The 18,659-nt window shown below is 40.9% G+C and overlaps 1 protein-coding gene across 2 annotated transcripts in view; it reads left to right on the top strand.

Moving 5' to 3' along the window:
* Window positions 1-3,713: 3,713 nt before the first annotated feature.
* Window positions 3,714-18,659, top strand: part of elovl5 (ELOVL fatty acid elongase 5) — a 35,443-nt gene continuing 20,497 nt past the window's right edge. The window contains exons 1-3 of one of the 2 annotated variants that reach the window (XM_017694149.2): window positions 3,714-3,866; window positions 8,650-8,714; window positions 12,558-12,745. In XM_017694149.2, the coding sequence (XP_017549638.1) occupies window positions 8,657-8,714; window positions 12,558-12,745 (246 nt within the window). In that variant the 5' untranslated portion in view covers window positions 3,714-3,866; window positions 8,650-8,656. The remainder of the gene's footprint in view (window positions 3,867-8,649; window positions 8,715-12,557; window positions 12,746-18,659) is intronic. The other variant, XM_017694150.2, reaches the window with a different exon arrangement.

Raw genomic sequence — 18,659 nt, 5'->3', positions numbered from 1 at the left:
CTGAGAGCTGATTCGTTGGCATTACTGCTACTGAGCGCTGATTGGTTAGCTTTACTGCTACTGAGTGCTGATTGGTTAGCATTACTGCTACTGAGCACTGATTAGTTAGCAGTACTGCTACTGAGAGCTGATTGATTAGCATTACTGCTACTGAGAGCTGATTGGTTAGCATTACTGCTACTGAGAGCTGATTGGTTAGCATTACTGCTACTGAGAGCTGATTATTTAGCAGTACTGCTACTGAGAGCTGATTGGTTAGTGTTACTGCTACTGAGTGCTGATTGGTTAGCATTACTGCTACTGAGAGCTGATTGGTTGGCATTACTGCTACTGAGAGCTGATTGGTTAGCATTACTGCTACTGAGAGCTGATTGGTTGGCATTACTGCTACTGAGAGCTGATTGGTTAGCATTACTTCTATTCAGGGCTAATTCGTAGGCTTTACTGCTACTAAGAGCTGATTGGTCAGCATTACTGCTAGTGAGTCCTGATTGGTTAGCATGACTGCTACTGAGCGCTTATTGGTTTCCATTACTGCTACTGAGAGCTGATTGGTTACAATTACTGCTACTGAGTGCTGATTGGTTAGCATTACTGCTACTGAGAGTTGATTGGCTGGCATTACTGCTACTGAGCGCTGATTGGTTTTCATTACTTCTACTTCTACTTCTATATTGAACGTTTTTTGCCACCTATGATTCAACGGAAACTTTATAGCGCCCCATGCATTTTGGGCTCGCTCGGCCTCGCCGTCTATCGGACAATCTCAGAAGGCAATACTGAGTGGCAGCTCTCCTTTGCACATATTCTCTGTTCCTTCCTCCTCGCGGCCCCATTGGGCCCCTCTCGTGCCTGTGTGTCATGCGCAGTCCGCCCTCTCTGCTCTTCGCAGCTGTGTGAGAGGCGTGCTGTGATTGGTCCGCTTAGCCTCCACATGGATCGGGTGACTTTGGGCGAGAGACGGTCAACGCCTATAGAGAGTTATGATTATCAGCACGGTTAATAATTAAACTCGGACCCCGTGTGCGTTCAGCTCATCTTTTACTGGTCATACAGTCCTGTTTCCTGTCCATACAAATAATAAAAACACACAAAATCTAAGCAGTGATTGGTGCTGCTACTGCGAGCTGATTGATTAGCATTACTGCTACTGAGTGCTGATTGGTTAGCATTACTGCTACTGAGCACTGATTGGTTAGCGTTACTGCTACTGAGTGCTGATTGGTTGGCATTACTGCTACTGAAGGCTGATTGGTGAGCATTACTGCTACTGAGAGCTGATTGGTTAGCATTACTGCTATTGAGAGCTGATTGGCTGGCATTACTGCTACTGAGAGCTGGTTCGTTGGCATTACTGCTACTGAGCGCTGATTGGTTAGCTTTACTGCTACTGAGTGCTGATTGGTTAGCATTACTGCTACTGAGCACTGATTAGTTAGCAGTACTGCTACTGAGAGCTGATTGATTAGCATTACTGCTACTGAGAGCTGATTGGTTAGCATTACTGCTACTGAGAGCTGATTGGTTAGCATTACTGCTACTGAGAGCTGATTGGTTAGCATTACTGCTACTGAGAGCTGATTATTTAGCAGTACTGCTACTGAGAGCTGATTGGTTAGTGTTACTGCTACTGAGTGCTGATTGGTTAGCATTACTGCTACTGAGAGCTGATTGGTTGGCATTACTGCTACTGAGAGCTGATTGGTTAGCATTACTTCTATTCAGGGCTAATTCGTAGGCTTTACTGCTACTAAGAGCTGATTGGTCAGCATTACTGCTAGTGAGTCCTGATTGGTTAGCATGACTGCTACTGAGCGCTTATTGGTTTCCATTACTGCTACTGAGAGCTGATTGGTTACAATTACTGCTACTGAGTGCTGATTGGTTAGCATTACTGCTACTGAGAGTTGATTGGCTGGCATTACTGCTACTGAGCGCTGATTGGTTTTCATTACTTCTACTTCTACTTCTATATTGAACGTTTTTTGCCACCTATGATTCAACGGAAACTTTATAGCGCCCCATGCATTTTGGGCTCGCTCGGCCTCGCCGTCTATCGGACAATCTCAGAAGGCAATACTGAGTGGCAGCTCTCCTTTGCACATATTCTCTGTTCCTTCCTCCTCGCGGCCCCATTGGGCCCCTCTCGTGCCTGTGTGTCATGCGCAGTCCGCCCTCTCTGCTCTTCGCAGCTGTGTGAGAGGCGTGCTGTGATTGGTCCGCTTAGCCTCCACATGGATCGGGTGACTTTGGGCGAGAGACGGTCAACGCCTATAGAGAGTTATGATTATCAGCACGGTTAATAATTAAACTCGGACCCCGTGTGCGTTCAGCTCATCTTTTACTGGTCATACAGTCCTGTTTCCTGTCCATACAAATAATAAAAACACACAAAATCTAAGCCCGGGCTCTATACAAACTTTAAAGGGGAAGTCCACCGAGTTTTTTTTTTTTTAATCTACATAATAAAACGATTGCGATGTAAAAGAGTGGTTTGGTGTGAATTGCCCCAAAAACCAGACGTCCACCTCTAAAAGCTCCCTTACATAAAGGTACCACATGAAATGGTTGTGAATTATACTTGAAACACTGTTTTATGATAGTTTTGAGATGCTTAAAATGTATTTAAATCTATTTATTTGAATCCCTTCATGATGGAGGGACACATGCAGGACGTTGTGACCCAAAATAGTTTCTAAAGAAAGCTTATTTCTTCCCGATTCATGGCTGTTTTAGCATCATCAGCATTCTATATTGAAACTATATAGTAACTAAAATAGCTATATTTGTCTTGTAGTCATGGTGACTCCTAGTTCCTATCACCACCACTGCGTCTCTGATTAAAATGAACCATTTCACACCAACCCGTTCTGAATGGCTTAATGACGTAGATGGAATTATACAGAAATTTGAAACTTTGGTGGAATTGCCCTTTAACCTCCTAAAGCCTCCTCACTGGTCCACCGCCTACAGCCAAACTAATCAAAGTCAGTAGAGACGGTTTCCATTCAGAACAGCCCATGTTAACGTCGTTGGCTTAGATGAGGTTCACACAATTCATATTCATAGTCAATCAATCAATCATTTAATCAATCAATTAATCAATCAATCAATAAACATGAATGTGTCTGTTGGTTCCGGATGGTTTTGTAACGTGTTTTTTTTTTTTTTTTTTAATGAGTTCATTAAAAATGTGCTGTGGCTGTAAAAGTAGATCCCGCTGTCCTGCTGCCGCACGCCCCACGGTCAGCTCTGAAAGGGCAACTCCACTGATTTTCCAAAATTTCTGTATAGTTCAGTTTGTTAAGTCTAAGCAAAGTCACTCGTGGTTTGGTGTGAAATGGTTCAGATGTCTTTGCAGCGGTGGTGATAGGAACCAGGCGTCGCCAGGGCTACAACACAGATATAGACGTTTTATTTCCCATCCAGAACCACCAGGTAAAACTATGATTTGCCAGATGATGTAAAATCACCGTGTTAGGGATCCTAATAATGTACTAAATGACCAGTGGCTGATTCCAAATGCATTTCCTACTGGGAAACTAGTGATGTCTTTTGGGAAATATACTAATGCACAACAGATAGACTCTCGTTCTTGGGGTTTCTAATAGTCATATTCCAGCAAGAAAGGGGAAAAAACTTTCTCGGCTCACTGTAACTCGAGGCTGAGAAGGGCAGGCAGTAGACTTTGTCCTATCAGGCCACTGTGAGACATTTCACCCATCCCGCTAGATGCTGCTTTAGCTCCGTCCCTCATGACGCGCTCTCACTTCACCAGCTTTTTCCACTCATTCGCCAGAGTTGAGCAGACAGAGAGACGCAGGCAGCGCCGTCTCCACAAGGACAGCAGACGAGGGGAAACAGAGGTATGTTTGGGGGGGTTTCGGGGGGAAAGGCTCTATCTGGAGCTCTCACAGTTCAATCTGTTGAAATAGCCTCCATTCTGGCTACGTTTGAGTCTCGAAAACAGCAGCTGCCTCATGAGGCAGCCTGGATGCTGCCCGTTTCTGTGACCTGTATTGCAGGGGATGGAGTTCCTGCGAAGGCATATTACGCACTTTTAGCATGAAGCTGCGCCCTTTTCAGCCCCGTAGGAGCCAAAAGAGGCTCTTTTCTTTAGCATAGCCCCCATTTGAGGCGTCCACAGGGTCACTCTGGCCAAGAAATGCTCTCTTCAGAAAGTCATGAGTTGTGGCTGTAAAAGTAGATCCTGCTGTCCTGCTGCTGCACGCCCAACGGTCAGCTCTGAAGGGCAACTTCACCGCCTTTTCACAATTCAGTGGTTGAAACGTGAGCAAGGTCAGTCAGAGTGGTTTGGTGTGATGGTTCGTTGTAATCAGAGACCTAGATTTGTTTACAGTGGTGGTGATAGGAACCAGGGCTCGTCATGACTACAACACAGATACAGACGTTTCATTTAACCAGAAGTGAACCTACACGAGTCCTCTGAGCATTTTTTTTTAAATTTGGTGATAGTAAAATACGTATAAATCTGAAATAATCAGTTCCTTGGGGGACTATTTTGTCATAAAATGCTCTTCATGTATCCCTCCACCATGAATGGATTGAAATAAATGAAATGGATTAAATGGTGTCTCAGGTATCAGGCAGTGTATTCATAACTGCTCAAGGTAATATACTGCTGTGAGGGAGCTTTTAGAGGTGGACGTCTGGTTCCTATCACCGCCACTGTGAGCAGTTCTGACTCGGCAAGTTTCTCTAGAACAGAGCGTTTCACACCAAACCACCAAACACCAAACAAAGAGTTCCACTGTAAGAACTGATTAACTCTTTTCCAGAGTGAAACTAGAAATGTCAGTTACAGAATTACAGTTAGTTATGGTTATATGGTTATATGGTTTGCTATTACAGACAATAGGAAAGTGTGTGAAAATGCTATAATAGGGGATCATATGACATGAGATGACAAACCTTTTGTGAACTAACACATTTTGTTAATCATTTTCCAACTTTGAAACGTTTAACCATTCATGCTAACCCTTCTCAGGAACTAAGCTGGCAGTGTCTTAAAGGGGAACTCCACTGATTTTTCAAAATTTCTGCATAGCTAAATGGTTACCATGACAACAAATTCTTTCAGAGGGGCTTGGTGTGAAACGCTCCGTTCTAGAGAAGCTTACAGAGTCACAACTGTTCACAGTGGTGGTGATGGGAACCAGACGTCCACCTCTAAAAGCTCCCTCACAGAAAGTTATTACATGAGATGGTTGTAAATTCACCGCCTGATGACTGAGACACTGTTTTAGGATAGTTTTGAGAAGATTTTGCCATTTAAAAATGTTCGTGGTGGAGGGATACATGCAGGGTGTTGTGAGGCAAAATAGTCCCCAAAGAAAACACATTATTTCTGATTGTCTACTATTGTACCGTCATCGACATTCCCTATAAACTCAGGAGACTCGTGTAGGCTCACTGCTGGGTTTGGATGGGAAATAAAACGTCTATATCTGTGTTGTAGTCATGGCGACACCTGGTTCCTATCACCACAACTGTAAAGACATCTGAATCATTTGACACCAAACCCCTTTGAATCTCTCTGTTTACATCTCACACACTGAATTATGCAGAGATTATGAAAAACTGATTCAAACAACAGCCAATCAGAGAGCTGGAAGAAGGAGAGTGGAGGAAAAGTTGAAGAGATGCACATGAACACCACCTGAACAGCAGAGCAGAGCGGTGTGTAAAACACAGGCAGATAAGAGCCGATATCATGATTATAATGTTGGTCCAGATCAGGTCACTCTCTACAGTTTCAGCTCAGCTGCCAGTTTGTAGTAAAATATTTCTCCAGCTCTCACTGTAATATCAGTGCTTATCACCAAATATCAACCCCCACTTTGAGCTTTCGTTGCCCATAAAAGTCCAGTAAGTTTAGCTTTACATGTGCTATGTGATCTGAGGAATTCTGGGAGTTTGAGTTCTTATTCGTTGCCCAGGCTTGTTCTATTAAGTGACACTTTTTAATCCCACAAACGGGGAAATTTCATCTCTGCATTTAACCCATCTGTGAAGAGAAACACCACATATACACAGCACTATCCACAATGCCTGGGGAGCATTCGGGTGTTAGGTGTCTTCCTCAGTCATGGACTGTCTGTGCTGGATTGAACCAGCCACCTTCCGGTCACGGGGCCAGTTCTCTAATCTCCAGCCCACAACTGCTGTACTTTCTCTTGTGTTGTACTTTCTCTTTGCCTTGTCGGCTAGTCTGAGCAACCTCATGACAAAGAGACAAGAAATTCTGTGAAATTCTATGACAAACTGATGTGTAGAGTCATGCAATGAAACCCTTTTCACCTCCACCTTCACCTGTTAACCGCTAGAAAGTATGAAGGAAAACAGAAAAACAACAAAAATGTTTTTGCTAAAAAATAAATCTACAATACATTTTTGAAAAATTCAGCACAGCAAATTTTTGGGTGACACATCATGCAATATGCATCACTGAACAATGAATATCAACAGATTAGGTGAATTTAAGCCTGTTTTATACCTCAAATCAAGCCGATTGGTGAGAATTGAAGCTAGATTTTCCACTTGGAAGTGAACAATTGAAACTTTTGGGACAGTGTGTTTTGTTTCTAGAGACGAGTGGCAAAAATAGATGAAGCTGCTTTGTGCACCATTTTTGGTGTCTTGTATAAATATAAATAAATATAAATTTTTATTACCATCACTAGCCTACTATGGACCACTGGCTCCTCCTCAGTATTGACCAGAGGACCACCAGAGGGTGGTCCATGGCCCAGTGGTCAACATCATCACACCACATCACACAGTGGGATTGAGAGCTGTTTCAGGACAGATTTGTTACAGGATTGGATCAGATTTATTCTGCTGTCTCCTCCGAAATCCCATCCAGCATTTTCACCTGCCATCCACACAATACCTATATGGCATCTGTACCTTAAATACAGTGCTGGGTAAGTCAGAGACCACCTGCCCTTAATTCCATTCCCCAAAATGGCCAGTAAGTTCAAAATATTCATTTTCCAGCTGAAAAACGCAGAAAATTACATGAAATCCTCAATAACTAAATCTACTGTCAGACATCTGAGTGTCAGTGAGTCGCTCTTTTCCTTTATTCCAGCTTCCATCCTTTTCTGCAGACTCACTTTCAGCTCCTCAAAGAATCTGCAGACACGCCTCCAAAGCTCAGTCTTAGAAGCTGGTTGATGATTTTCTGAATTGATCAAACCCATTCAGTGGTGTTGAGGTCTGGACTCTGGGGTGGTCAGGAGTCCTGCTTTATTTTGCATTATCATATCTGATCGCCTCAGAAAATATCTCCTGAAAAATAAATAATGTGTACACTCTTAAAAAGATGGTTCTTTAAGGGTTCTTTAGCCAAGAAAATGGTTGAAGAAACTGATAAAAAACGTTCTTAGAACCTTTTGTATGATTAAAATGTACATTGCATCATGAAAGCGTTCTTCAGAATGTGCTGTAGATGGTTCTATATAGAACCTTTTTGAAACAAGTCCTATATAGCACCCAAAAGGGTTCTTCTATGTTTATAAGCATTAACATTGTAATGATAGAAGAACCCTTTTGAGTGCTATATAGAACCATTTCAAACAGGTTCTATATAGAACCATCTACAGCACATTCTAAAGATGGCTCTACATAGAACCTTTTTGAAAAGGGTTCCGTAAAGCACCCAAAAGGGTTTTTCTGTTGTTACAAGCTTAACATCATAGAAGAACCGTTTTGAGTGCTATATAGAACCCATTTTCAAAAATGTTCTATATAGAACCATCTACAGCACATTCTGACGAACACTTTCATGATGCAAAGAGCGCTTTAATCATGCAAAGGGTTCTTTGAGTGCTCGTGGTTCTTTACAGAACCATTTTTTTTACTAAAGAACCCTTAGAGAACCATCTTTTTAAGAGAGTACTTAATGGTACTTAATGGTTTGAATGGTAATTAAATCAGTACAGGGTGGTCTCTGACTCCCACTCAGCTCTGTATGGGCTGTTGTTGTGAGTGAACTGATTCAGTGCTGTGCTCTAATAACATACAGCACTGAGAAGCTGGCAAGTCACATTTCACAGTTTAGGTCCGGTGATAACATGAAGCGAAACAGCTTCTTATGAAGTTAACAGCTTTCAGCAGCTGTTTAGAACTAAATGGATGTGTCTGCTGCTGCAAAGACCCATAGTTTGTCTTCCCAACACAGTCTAAACTGGAACTGCATGGAGCTTCAGCTGAGAAATTCAGCTGGGATTCACCTTGAGGGAAGCTACAATGGTACGTGCTACTAATTCAGCTCTGCATTTATGGCATTTGGTAGACGCTCTTATCCAGAGCAACTTACAATTTGATCATTTTACACAGGTAGGTGAAGGTAGTGTTAGGAGTCTTGCCCAAGGACTCTTATTGATATAGCGTAGGGTGCTTACCCAGGCAGGGACCGAACCCCAGTGTACAGCGTAGAAGGCAGAGGTGTTACCCACTACACCAACCAACCTCCTCTATTTTATCACTTAAAATGATTCAGGTGGCATCCGCTGCCTCCGTAAGCAATTCTGTGTTTTGTCCTTGTCTGTTCGAGCTGTTTAAGCCCTCACTTCAGTGGGGGAGAGTGAGGAGGTGAGCTAATCTCACTATCCTTTTCTACAGGCTGAAGATGGAGGCCTTTAATCACAGACTGAACACATATATTGACTCATGGATGGGTCCCAGAGGTGAGTTCAGCCTGTCTCCTTTAATTTATGCACAGTGCCTTCACTGAGGACGAAGAAGGCCTCTAAACTTTCTGTTGCACTTCAAACCCCATTATATTGACCTGTATTTTGAACGCTGACAGTCACATGTTGACACGGAAGATGCTGCTAATGCTTTTACTGAAATATTGCTTTATGCTTTAGTTACAGTCCTACCAGGCCTTCACGTTGCAGGTCTTGCAGGAGTTATTTAAAACCTGTAAATAAATACATTCAAATTTAAGTGTACTAATAAGTGTCAGATGCTAATTCTGACTGTGGCTCATTGAGGCTTATTGAGGCTTATGATATGCACTAGTAAAAGCACCTTTAATTGTCTATTAAGAAGCAAATCCATGTTACTCATTGTTAATCCTTGTCATATAATGGCTGGCCAAATAGGATTTAGTGGGAAATTAACTATAATATCATATTAAGTCTGTCTTTGTGTGTAAATCATCAAATAATATTTACAGAGATTTTTTTTCTAAGCATATACACGAATCAGGCATAAGCAAGCTATGTTAGTATAAAGTATTATAGTACAAAGCGGGAGAAACAGGTGGGCAGTGGTTAATAGTTGATTAGTGGTTAATTATGATTAGCAGTGGCAGCAGCAGCATCTGAGGGTGAGGATTACACAGTGTTGTACAGCAAGAAGCCAAGAAGCTCAATGGTGGTCAAGTTGGTCCAGAAGGCTGGCGTGCAGTTGCACCTGATCAAGGTAGAAGAGGCAGCAGCATCAGACAGTCAGGATGGGCAGCTATTCAACTCGGCAAAGAAAGTAAAGACACAGTTCTGTAAAGAGTGACTGATCACAGATTACAGTGTTAACAGAGCAGCACAGACTCCAGCAGGTCTAGATCTGACAGGGAAGACTAATCAGCAAAGGCTTGACTATACAAGTACGTTTTTAGTCCCAAACATTAACAGGAAGATTATTCCAAAGCTGGGGGGCTGGGGTTGTATGAGAAGGCTCTTCCTCGTGTTGTAGCTTTATTAGTTCTATTGAGCAGCACCTTGTGATCTAAGTAGGTGTGATGGTTCATAGTAGGAGAGAAGGTCACTCAGGTACTGAGGGGCGAGTCCATTTAGAGCTTTATAGGTCAGTAATAGAATTTTATAATCAATGTGAAATTTAACTGGTAACCAGTGTAGGGTTGATAAAACTGGGCTGATATGGTCAAACTTAACTCATAACATTCTGACCACCTCCTTGTTTCTGAGCTCATTGACCATTATATCAGTTCCACTTACTCTATAGCTGCACTTTGTAGTTCTACAGTTACAGACTATAGTCCATCTGTTTCTCTGATACTTTGTTACCCCCTTTTACCGCGTTCTTCAGTGGTCAGGACCCCCATGGACCCTCACAGAGCAGGTACTATTTGGGTGGTAGATCATTCTCAGCACTGCAGTGGCACTGACGTGGTGGTGGTGTGTTAGTGGGTGTTGCGCTGGCCTGAGTGGATCAGACACAGCAGTGCAAAAATAACTAGTTAAGAACAGTAGAATGTAATAGTAATGATAACTGATTTCTGAGATCTGATTCATTTTAAATGGTCCATATCCTATATTTTTCCTCACTTGTGACGTTTATATAGTGACTAAGTCTTTATTTATTAAGCACATTTTATCCAAAAGTGCAGTGCAAAATGGACATTTTAAAATCCCATGTAAAAGACAACATAAGGTATGTAACAAAACAAGACAAGACAAAACAACTTAAAGGCATCAGTAGGGGATGCAGACCTACACTGTAAAAAGTGTCTCATCAGATCTACTTCAAAAAATCACTTCATGTGGTAACAACTAAATGAACTAGTTTCATTTAACCTAAATAAATGCTTTGAATGAACAATTCCTTCCGTCAAAGAAATTTTTTGAGTTGACTGAAACTGCTTATTACCACAAAGAAGTAGATCTGACTTTTTACAGTGTGATGTCCAGACATAGACCGTTCTACAGTCTCGGCCCTGCAACAAGCACATGCCCGGTCACCTTTGAGTTTCAGCTGAGACCGTGGCACAGCTAGTAACCACTGATCTGATGACCTCAAGGATTAGAGCAGATCTCCTGGTGCAGATCCATTTAGTGACTTGAAAACAAGTAAAATAACTTTGAATTGGATCCTGCAATAAACAAGGAGGCAGTGTAGGGTTTTCATAACAGGGCTGATGTGGTCCCTCTGTTTTCTTGTTTCATAAATTAATTCATGACCATTTTCCAACCTCTCTTTACCCCTTAGAAAGAAACAGGCTGTTTGTATTACTGTGCCTTTAAGACTGATGTATGTAAATGAGCTCTGTTCTGATAGGCTGTCCTGTGTTGTGGGGTGAAACACTGTCTTATAACACTCCTTATGATGTCAGGGTAAGGGGCGGAGCTAAACTGATCTAGGCTGGAGAGGAGGGTATATGTAAATGTGTTTGTGGCAACCTCACAAAATCACTGAATTCAGAATTGCTTTTTATATTAGTTTATGGGACCTGATGGGCGGCGGGGTGAACTGTACGTCTTGAAACCTTAACAGTGTTTACACACTACATCAAAATATTTCAAAAATGAGGAAAATATGTTTTTTTTGTGTGATATTGTTACCCATGTTACCCTTGTTACCCATTTCACTCCTCTGCCCTATTACTTAGCCCTAACCCTCCATTATGTTCACATCTAGAGGTAGGGTGTCCTGATTCTTTTTGAGATAGAGGGGTAGAACGAAGTCTTAGTGCTACATTACCCTTCAAAAAGAGGTTTTTCAGAGACTCCAAACAGAGAGTTGAGAGAACAAAAGAAAAACAGACAAGATGCTGAATAAGAGACCAAAGAAACCCAGAAATGTGAGAATTTTCTTTGTAAAAAATGTTTAATAACCACTGTATTATATTAGTTTAATGTTTTTCTTCAAAACAAGCATAAAAATTGCCTCAGTATGTCTCGGTAGCTAGCTAAGTTTCTCGTTCCACCTTAAATGGTGCTACATTTACATTCTGGCAGATCTGCTGCTCCATTTTAGGTGGAACGGGAAAATTCGAACAAGAAACTGGTGAATATCTGACTTCAGCTTTGTCTCAGTGAAGTGGGTGGTAATACATAATTGCCCCCCTCGTTGAAGGCGTATGATGCCCTAAATGTAACTGAAGCCCAGCAGTGAGGAGTTGAACTTTACACTCCTCTGCTGACGGGCAGGGTCGCCTACAGAGCAGTGCTAGTAGCTGTTAATGAAGTAAATGTCTTTTCATTTGAGGGTCCCATCTCATAGGGAAGATTTCAACCACTACCCCAAGGAGACACTAGAAAACAAGGGGTAGGGGTAAAAATAAGAAATGGGATTGGGCCTACGTTGACACTGAATTTTTTCTGCCATTCTGGATGTTCTCAGATGTTATTTTTCATTGTTAGATTATAGTGGGTTAAAGTCAGGCTTGCAAATGAGTCCGATTGATTCCGATGTCCGATGATTAATTTGATTTCAGTATGAACAATTTGATCCCTGCCTAGTTTTTAACCAGCTTTTATACTGAGGAGGGCAGAGAGAGAGCACTGACTGCCCTGAAATACAACACGCTAAATTAGGCTATATTTCAGGGCTGTATTGCACACAGTGATGTGTCTTCTTTCCTATCTGTTCCATTTAATACCGCTCTTTGCCTGAAGGCACCCATTTCCGACATTCTTCTCTCTCTTTCTTCATTTCAGTGCTTTGAGCTTCTTTCATTGCATTATTTGACTGACCTGATTTACACGGCTGAGCAGTGTGATCAGTTTAAGCGGCGCCGCTGAGGGGGAGATAAAGATGTAGATGTTTTTGCTCTTATTTTTCAGATCCTCGTGTGAGAGGATGGTTTCTGCTGGACGACTACCCCCCCACTTTCGTCTTCACCATCCTATACCTCCTGATTGTATGGCTGGGGCCAAAGTACATGAAGGACAGGCAGCCGTACTCCTGCAGGAGGATCTTAGTGGTGTATAACCTGGCTCTCACTCTACTGTCCCTCTACATGTTTTATGAGGTGAGTCGACTGTACTGTTTTTTAACAGCGGGAATTTCTTTGCGACACTGTTTTTAAAGACCCCCTCCACTGAAATTTAATTTTAGAATATTCTGTTGAATGTTCTGTAAGAATAAGGCTGCGTGCTCTGGTGTGAGGAACACACTGTTTTACAGCTTGGATTGAGTTTAAGCTCTGCTCTTCATGTGTCACTTTTCATAAGATAACCAATCAAAAAAAGGGAGGATAAGGAATGAACTGGAGAGCAATGCGTGGCTGAACAGTAGAACAGTTTAGCACTGCAGCTTAGAGAGTAATTTACTTTAACCTCCTGTAGTCTGAGGTCATTTTCTTGATTTGTTCATCTCTTCTTAAACTCTACTTTAAAGGCTCTTCATAAAACATGATCCTCATATGTTTCATATCAAAATGCTCTGTTATCTTCATCACTATTTTCCAAACCCGCTGCAGCAGCTTCAGTAGCTTTAAACTCTCTGACAGTGTTTCACACGAGTCTCCAAGACTGAATGAAGAATGAAGGGTTGTCGGTGTGACGGTCAGTCCTTAGTGATTTCCTGAGTGTCCGTTGGTCAGTTTCACACAAAACGTAGACATACACACTAATCCACCAGCTACACGGTGAGAGGCAGCTGACGTGTATCTCAGCCCCTCTCCATAGGCTCATAACTCCGGATGTGAGTCTCCTATGATCTCATGATGAGATGGAATGGAAAGGGCGGCTCTACAGATTCAGGAAGGGGTTGAACTGGATTTCTGAGCTGGATCATCACAAAGATACACAAACAGATACAGAAAGATTGAATTTGACATGTTCCAGGCACCTGCTAACATTATTAACGTTGACATGGGCCGATTCGTAAGAATTAAAACCTTCTTCCATAAAAGCACAATAAGTGCCAGTTTCTTGCGTCTGTCCATTTAGTGCAATGAACTGTTGAACTTCCTGCCCACAAAACCGCCCATAAACATCCACTCTGCTCTTTTTCTACTTTGCAGAAGTTGCCACAGGCTGACTACTTGCAGTTCATGCTTATTTTTTGCAGAGTACACACACTTTGGTTATTAAATGAAAATATAAATCCAGAGATAATACAGTACTAAGGTCATCGAAAAAAATCACTAATTAATAATTATTGTTACAGTTACTAGCATAAAATGCTATTCTGGGGAAATCTGTCCAATCTGGCAACAATGATCAGGTTGCGGAGACTGATCAGAAAGACTGAATCTGTGTTCGGTCATGTTAAACTAAGCTGTTAGTCTGTTAATATAGCGCCAGCCTGTCCAGCTCCTCTAGCACTCTTCAGCATTTAGCAGTATTGATTATGGTTAAACACACAAAAATCTCTCTAGTTAATTTTCTCATTAATAATGTTACAGTGAGAGCTTTCAGTTTTTTGCCCTGTCAGTATAAAGCGGATCCTTTGCTCAGTGCAGCTTTAGTGGGTAGAAGAGGCCAGGTTTAGAAATGGGGTAACTTTCAGAACCACTTCCATTATTTTCAGGAGACTCACTTTCAGTTCCTCAAAGAATCTGCAGACACACCATTTTCTCTGTAGCTTTTAATCCGTTTTTGAAATCCAGCTGATTATCTTATATCAAATATCTCCTGAAAATGAATGACCTGTACTTCATGGTGGTTTGAATGGAAATTAAATAAATGAAACATCTCAGACGTTTATGCTGTAGCATCTTTGCAACTGATCAGCTAAAAAAAGTATGTAATAGATTCATAATTATATTCATAAGCGTAGCCAAGTGCACTGAAGTGCTGAAAAGCCCGTTGGTGCAGGGCGAGTCCAGAACACAGCTGGCCTTTCACAGACTCTTTGTCTCTGCATGCGCATCTGCTGCAGTTCTCCTCAACTAGCACAAGTTTGCTTTGTTGTTTTTGGAATGACTTCAACTGGTCGCATCTCTTCAAAAAAGCTGTTTTGTGTTGCAGCACATGTGATGCTCCCGTTTTATCCCTACAGATTTTTGATCGACCTTCATAAAAATGAGAGACAATAGCAGTTCTCTTTGAGTTAGCTAATCAGTTCAGCCGTCATACCTGTGATATTAAAGTCTTCTCTGGCTTGATTAATTCTCATTAATCTGTCTGTGTTGTAAAACTCACTTATTGGCTGGTGACCATTTGATTCAAGAACACATGCAGAATATGCAAGTCATCTTTTAATCTCAGCATGGACAGAGCAAGGTCTAAAGCAGGAAAAGGGCACGGAGGTGAAAACCTTGGCCTTCTATTGTATAATAGCTTGACTTTGGTGTTATATAGAGATTTTTTTATGCAGAGAACCAGTACGCAGAGAACCATTTCAGTATGCAAATTGTTTCTTTAAGAGTTTATGGTTCTATAAATATCATTGTCTTTATGAAAGAACCCTTGAAGAACCATCTTTTTAGTGGTGTACCCAAAAGTGTAACGTTTAAGCTGAGACAGCCAATCAGAACAGCTTCCATTTACATATATCAGTCTTAAAGGCACAGTAGCAAAACAACATGTTTAGATCTTAGGGATGAAGAGAGACTGGAAAATGGTCATGTAAAAATGAATAATGACTGTTATTATACATTAAAAATATGGAATATGGGTCCTTTAATGTGCACCTATTGCTGACACAGTCGCTCACAGTTGTATAATCGCCATAGAAAAGCAGTGCCGATATAATGGGGCGCATTGGTGCAGCCACACATGAGCCTAATGTCACCATGTGCAGTTGGACAAGCGGGGTATAAAGACCCCCAGCACTGTCTTTACTAAAGTTCCCTTGAAGGGATCTTTTTTAAGGGTGAACCCCAAAAGTGGGTCACAGACTGATCTCTTTACTTGATAGAAGCAGGTATGAGTGTGATGACACTGTATTAGTGTCCAGTAGTTTATGGGTAGATCTCCAGCTAGGCGAGAGTTCACCTTAATGTCAGGCCAACCTTCTGACCGTCCACAAGCTGAAGTAATCAGATTTTATGGGGACGCTCTAATTGTTCTCTGAATGCTCTTCTGAAGAGGCTGTTTAAACCACAGTGTCTTCTGAATACAGCAGGATGTGTAGGAAATAAGTAAGAAAGGTTAAGTTCACACACATCAATCTGTATAATCGATCTTTCAATTCCGTCTCATCACGAGATCATACGAGACTCACATCGGAGTTATGAGCCTATGAAGATGGGATGAGATACATGTCATACATGGATGTTTATGGGCGGTTTTGTGGGCAGGAAGTTCAACACTTCATCTCACTAAATGGACAGATGCAAGAAACTGGCACTTCTTGCACTTTTTTGGAAGGTTTAATTCTTATCTTTAATTCCATATCTGTTTGTGTACCTTTGTGATGATCCTGCTCAGAAATCCAGTTCAAACCCTTCCTAAATCTGTAGAGGGGCCCTTTCAATTCCATCTCATCACAAGATCATACATCCGAAGTTATGAGCCTGTGAAGAGGGGCTGAGATACACGTCAGCTGCCTCTCGCTGTGTAGCTGGTGGATTAGTGTGTCTGTCTCCATTCTGTGTGAAACATATGTCGATAAATTTCCTTTTTTTTGTTAAATGTTGTTTTCTTTTTATAATACATCATTTAAAAGCAAATTTTCATGAGCGGTCTCTATTTATTTGCTGAATTCAACATATTAGAAAAAAGTCAAATATAAAATATGCTACAACATTAAATAGTAATTAAATAATAAAGTTTGGACAGCCTACTAAGTCATTATTTGGCGACCCCACAGACTTGGTCAGATATCACAGCTTGCAGATGCTTTGTCTTTTTGCTCTTGTTTAAGCCTAGACTGCTTTTCAAATGAGACAGCCAATCAGAAAAGACACCATTTATATATGTCAGTCATAAAGGCACAGTAACAAAACAACCTGTTTACATCTAAAGGATGACGAGAGACTGGAAAATGGTTGTGTAAAAATGTTTTAGGTACATAAAACCACACAAATGTCAATAACTGACCCCAGGGAGAAAAATAAAATACATAAAAAATATAGGATATGGGTCCTTTAAAGTGCACCCATTGCTGACACATCAGCTCACAGTTAATCTCCATATAATCTCCATAGAAAAGCAGTGCTAATATAATGGGATGCTCTGAAACCTGAGGTGATCATGCCCAGTGCCAAGCGTGGGCTGGAGGGGTATAAAGCCCCCCCAGCATTGGGCTGTGGAGCAGTGGAACTGTGTTCTCTGGAGTGATTGAGTTCCATCTCCATCCGGTACCTTTGGGGTGAGTTGGAGTGATCCAGAGCTGACCATCCAACCTGACCTCACTAATACTCAATCAAACCCTTACAGCAATGTTCCAACTTCTACTGTAAAGCCTTCCCAAAAGAGTAGAGGCTGTTAACCACAACAAAGGGGGACAAACTCTCTATTAAAGGGACCCACATCATATATTTTTATTGTATTTTACTTTTCTCCCTGGGGTCAATTATTCAGATTTGAGCGGTTCTATGTACAAAAAACAAGCATGATTCTTTTTTTTTACATGATCAGTTTCCATCCACTGTTTATCCCTTAGAATTAGACAGGCTGTGCCTTTCAGACTGATATATGTAAATGCTAAAACTGGCTCTCCCGTATTGTGTGTCAAATAAAAATGCAGGATGAAACGAAATGGTGATTCACAAAGATTCATCTGATTTCAAAGCGCTATGTTTTTATGACTGTGAGGCGCAGAGGAACCAATCACAATCAGATTGTAAGAGGAGGTCATAGAGTGTCTGACTGCCACCAGAAGATGACTCGGCGTTGGTTCCACAGCACTGGACGATCTCCAAAATCGCACTGAAAGAGCCGTGAATGCAGCGACACCCGAAACGCTCAATCGAGTATGGGGTTCATTTGACTATGGTGTTTATGTCGTCCGTACAGCTGGAGGAGGTTCAGACTGATCATAAAGTTTATGATGTACAATTACATCATAAACTTTATGCTCATTTAAACCATTTACAGTTTACTGCATTGTTCTGTAACGATTTACAAGGGAAATAAATCATTTTGAAATCAGATCAATCTTTTTGAATCAACCTGTGTAATAATGCCTGATGCCATGCATGCTTGGAAATTGTATCTACCAAGTTGGCCTACACAAGTTTTTCACTGCCTTACCCAGGAATTTGCCTTTGCCTACGCCACAGATTTAGACACAGCAGCCTGCGTCCTAAATTTGAAAAATATGGTGAAACAAAGACTTTATTGAGAAGGTAAAAAAAAGCGCAGAGCAGAGAGACAGTAAACAATGGCAGGTCACAAGCTTCGAGGAGACTTTGGCAGAGAAGAGCCTGGATCACTGATAAGAAAGAAAAGAAAAGAAAGTTTGATATAGAACATAAACACTGTTAAAGCTTAAAACCTGCCTAGTCCGTACTGTCCGTACATGGAAGTTGCAAAAAAAAACAGCATGGTTTGAATTTTGTGATGTCACATAAAACATTCAAGTTTTTTAATTTTCACAATTTTTTAAATTATTATTTCATTTTTCTTTTTGGTTTTTAAATTCTGTTACTCATAAGTTGCATTAAATGATAGTGTAATATTTTCGATAGTTTAATAGTTTTGTTCTTATTTTCTGAAAAGTAAAAGCTTTAATTTAGTTTTTGTTTAGTTTCAGTTTTACTTTTTGTTATTGAACACTGATAGGGTACAATAAAATTAGCAAAACAATAGATTCTGATTAATGCACTGAAAGAACAACCTAATGCTTTTTTTTGTAACACTTACTATGATTGTCACCTTTGTAAGCATCTATAAACACATTCATAACATGTTATAATGCATTCATAAGACATCATAAACATGGCTATAAATATTTATAAAAAATGCATTACACATTATAGCCATGCTTATTATGCATTATGAATTGTTAACATAATGCATTATAAGTACTGTTAATAATAAATTATAAGA

The sequence above is a fragment of the Pygocentrus nattereri genome, chromosome 5, assembly GCF_015220715.1.
Source record: "Pygocentrus nattereri isolate fPygNat1 chromosome 5, fPygNat1.pri, whole genome shotgun sequence".
Classification (NCBI taxonomy): Eukaryota; Metazoa; Chordata; class Actinopteri; order Characiformes; family Serrasalmidae; genus Pygocentrus; species Pygocentrus nattereri.
Note: the sequence above shows the minus strand (reverse complement) of the source record. Positions and strands in the feature narration are given on the sequence as shown.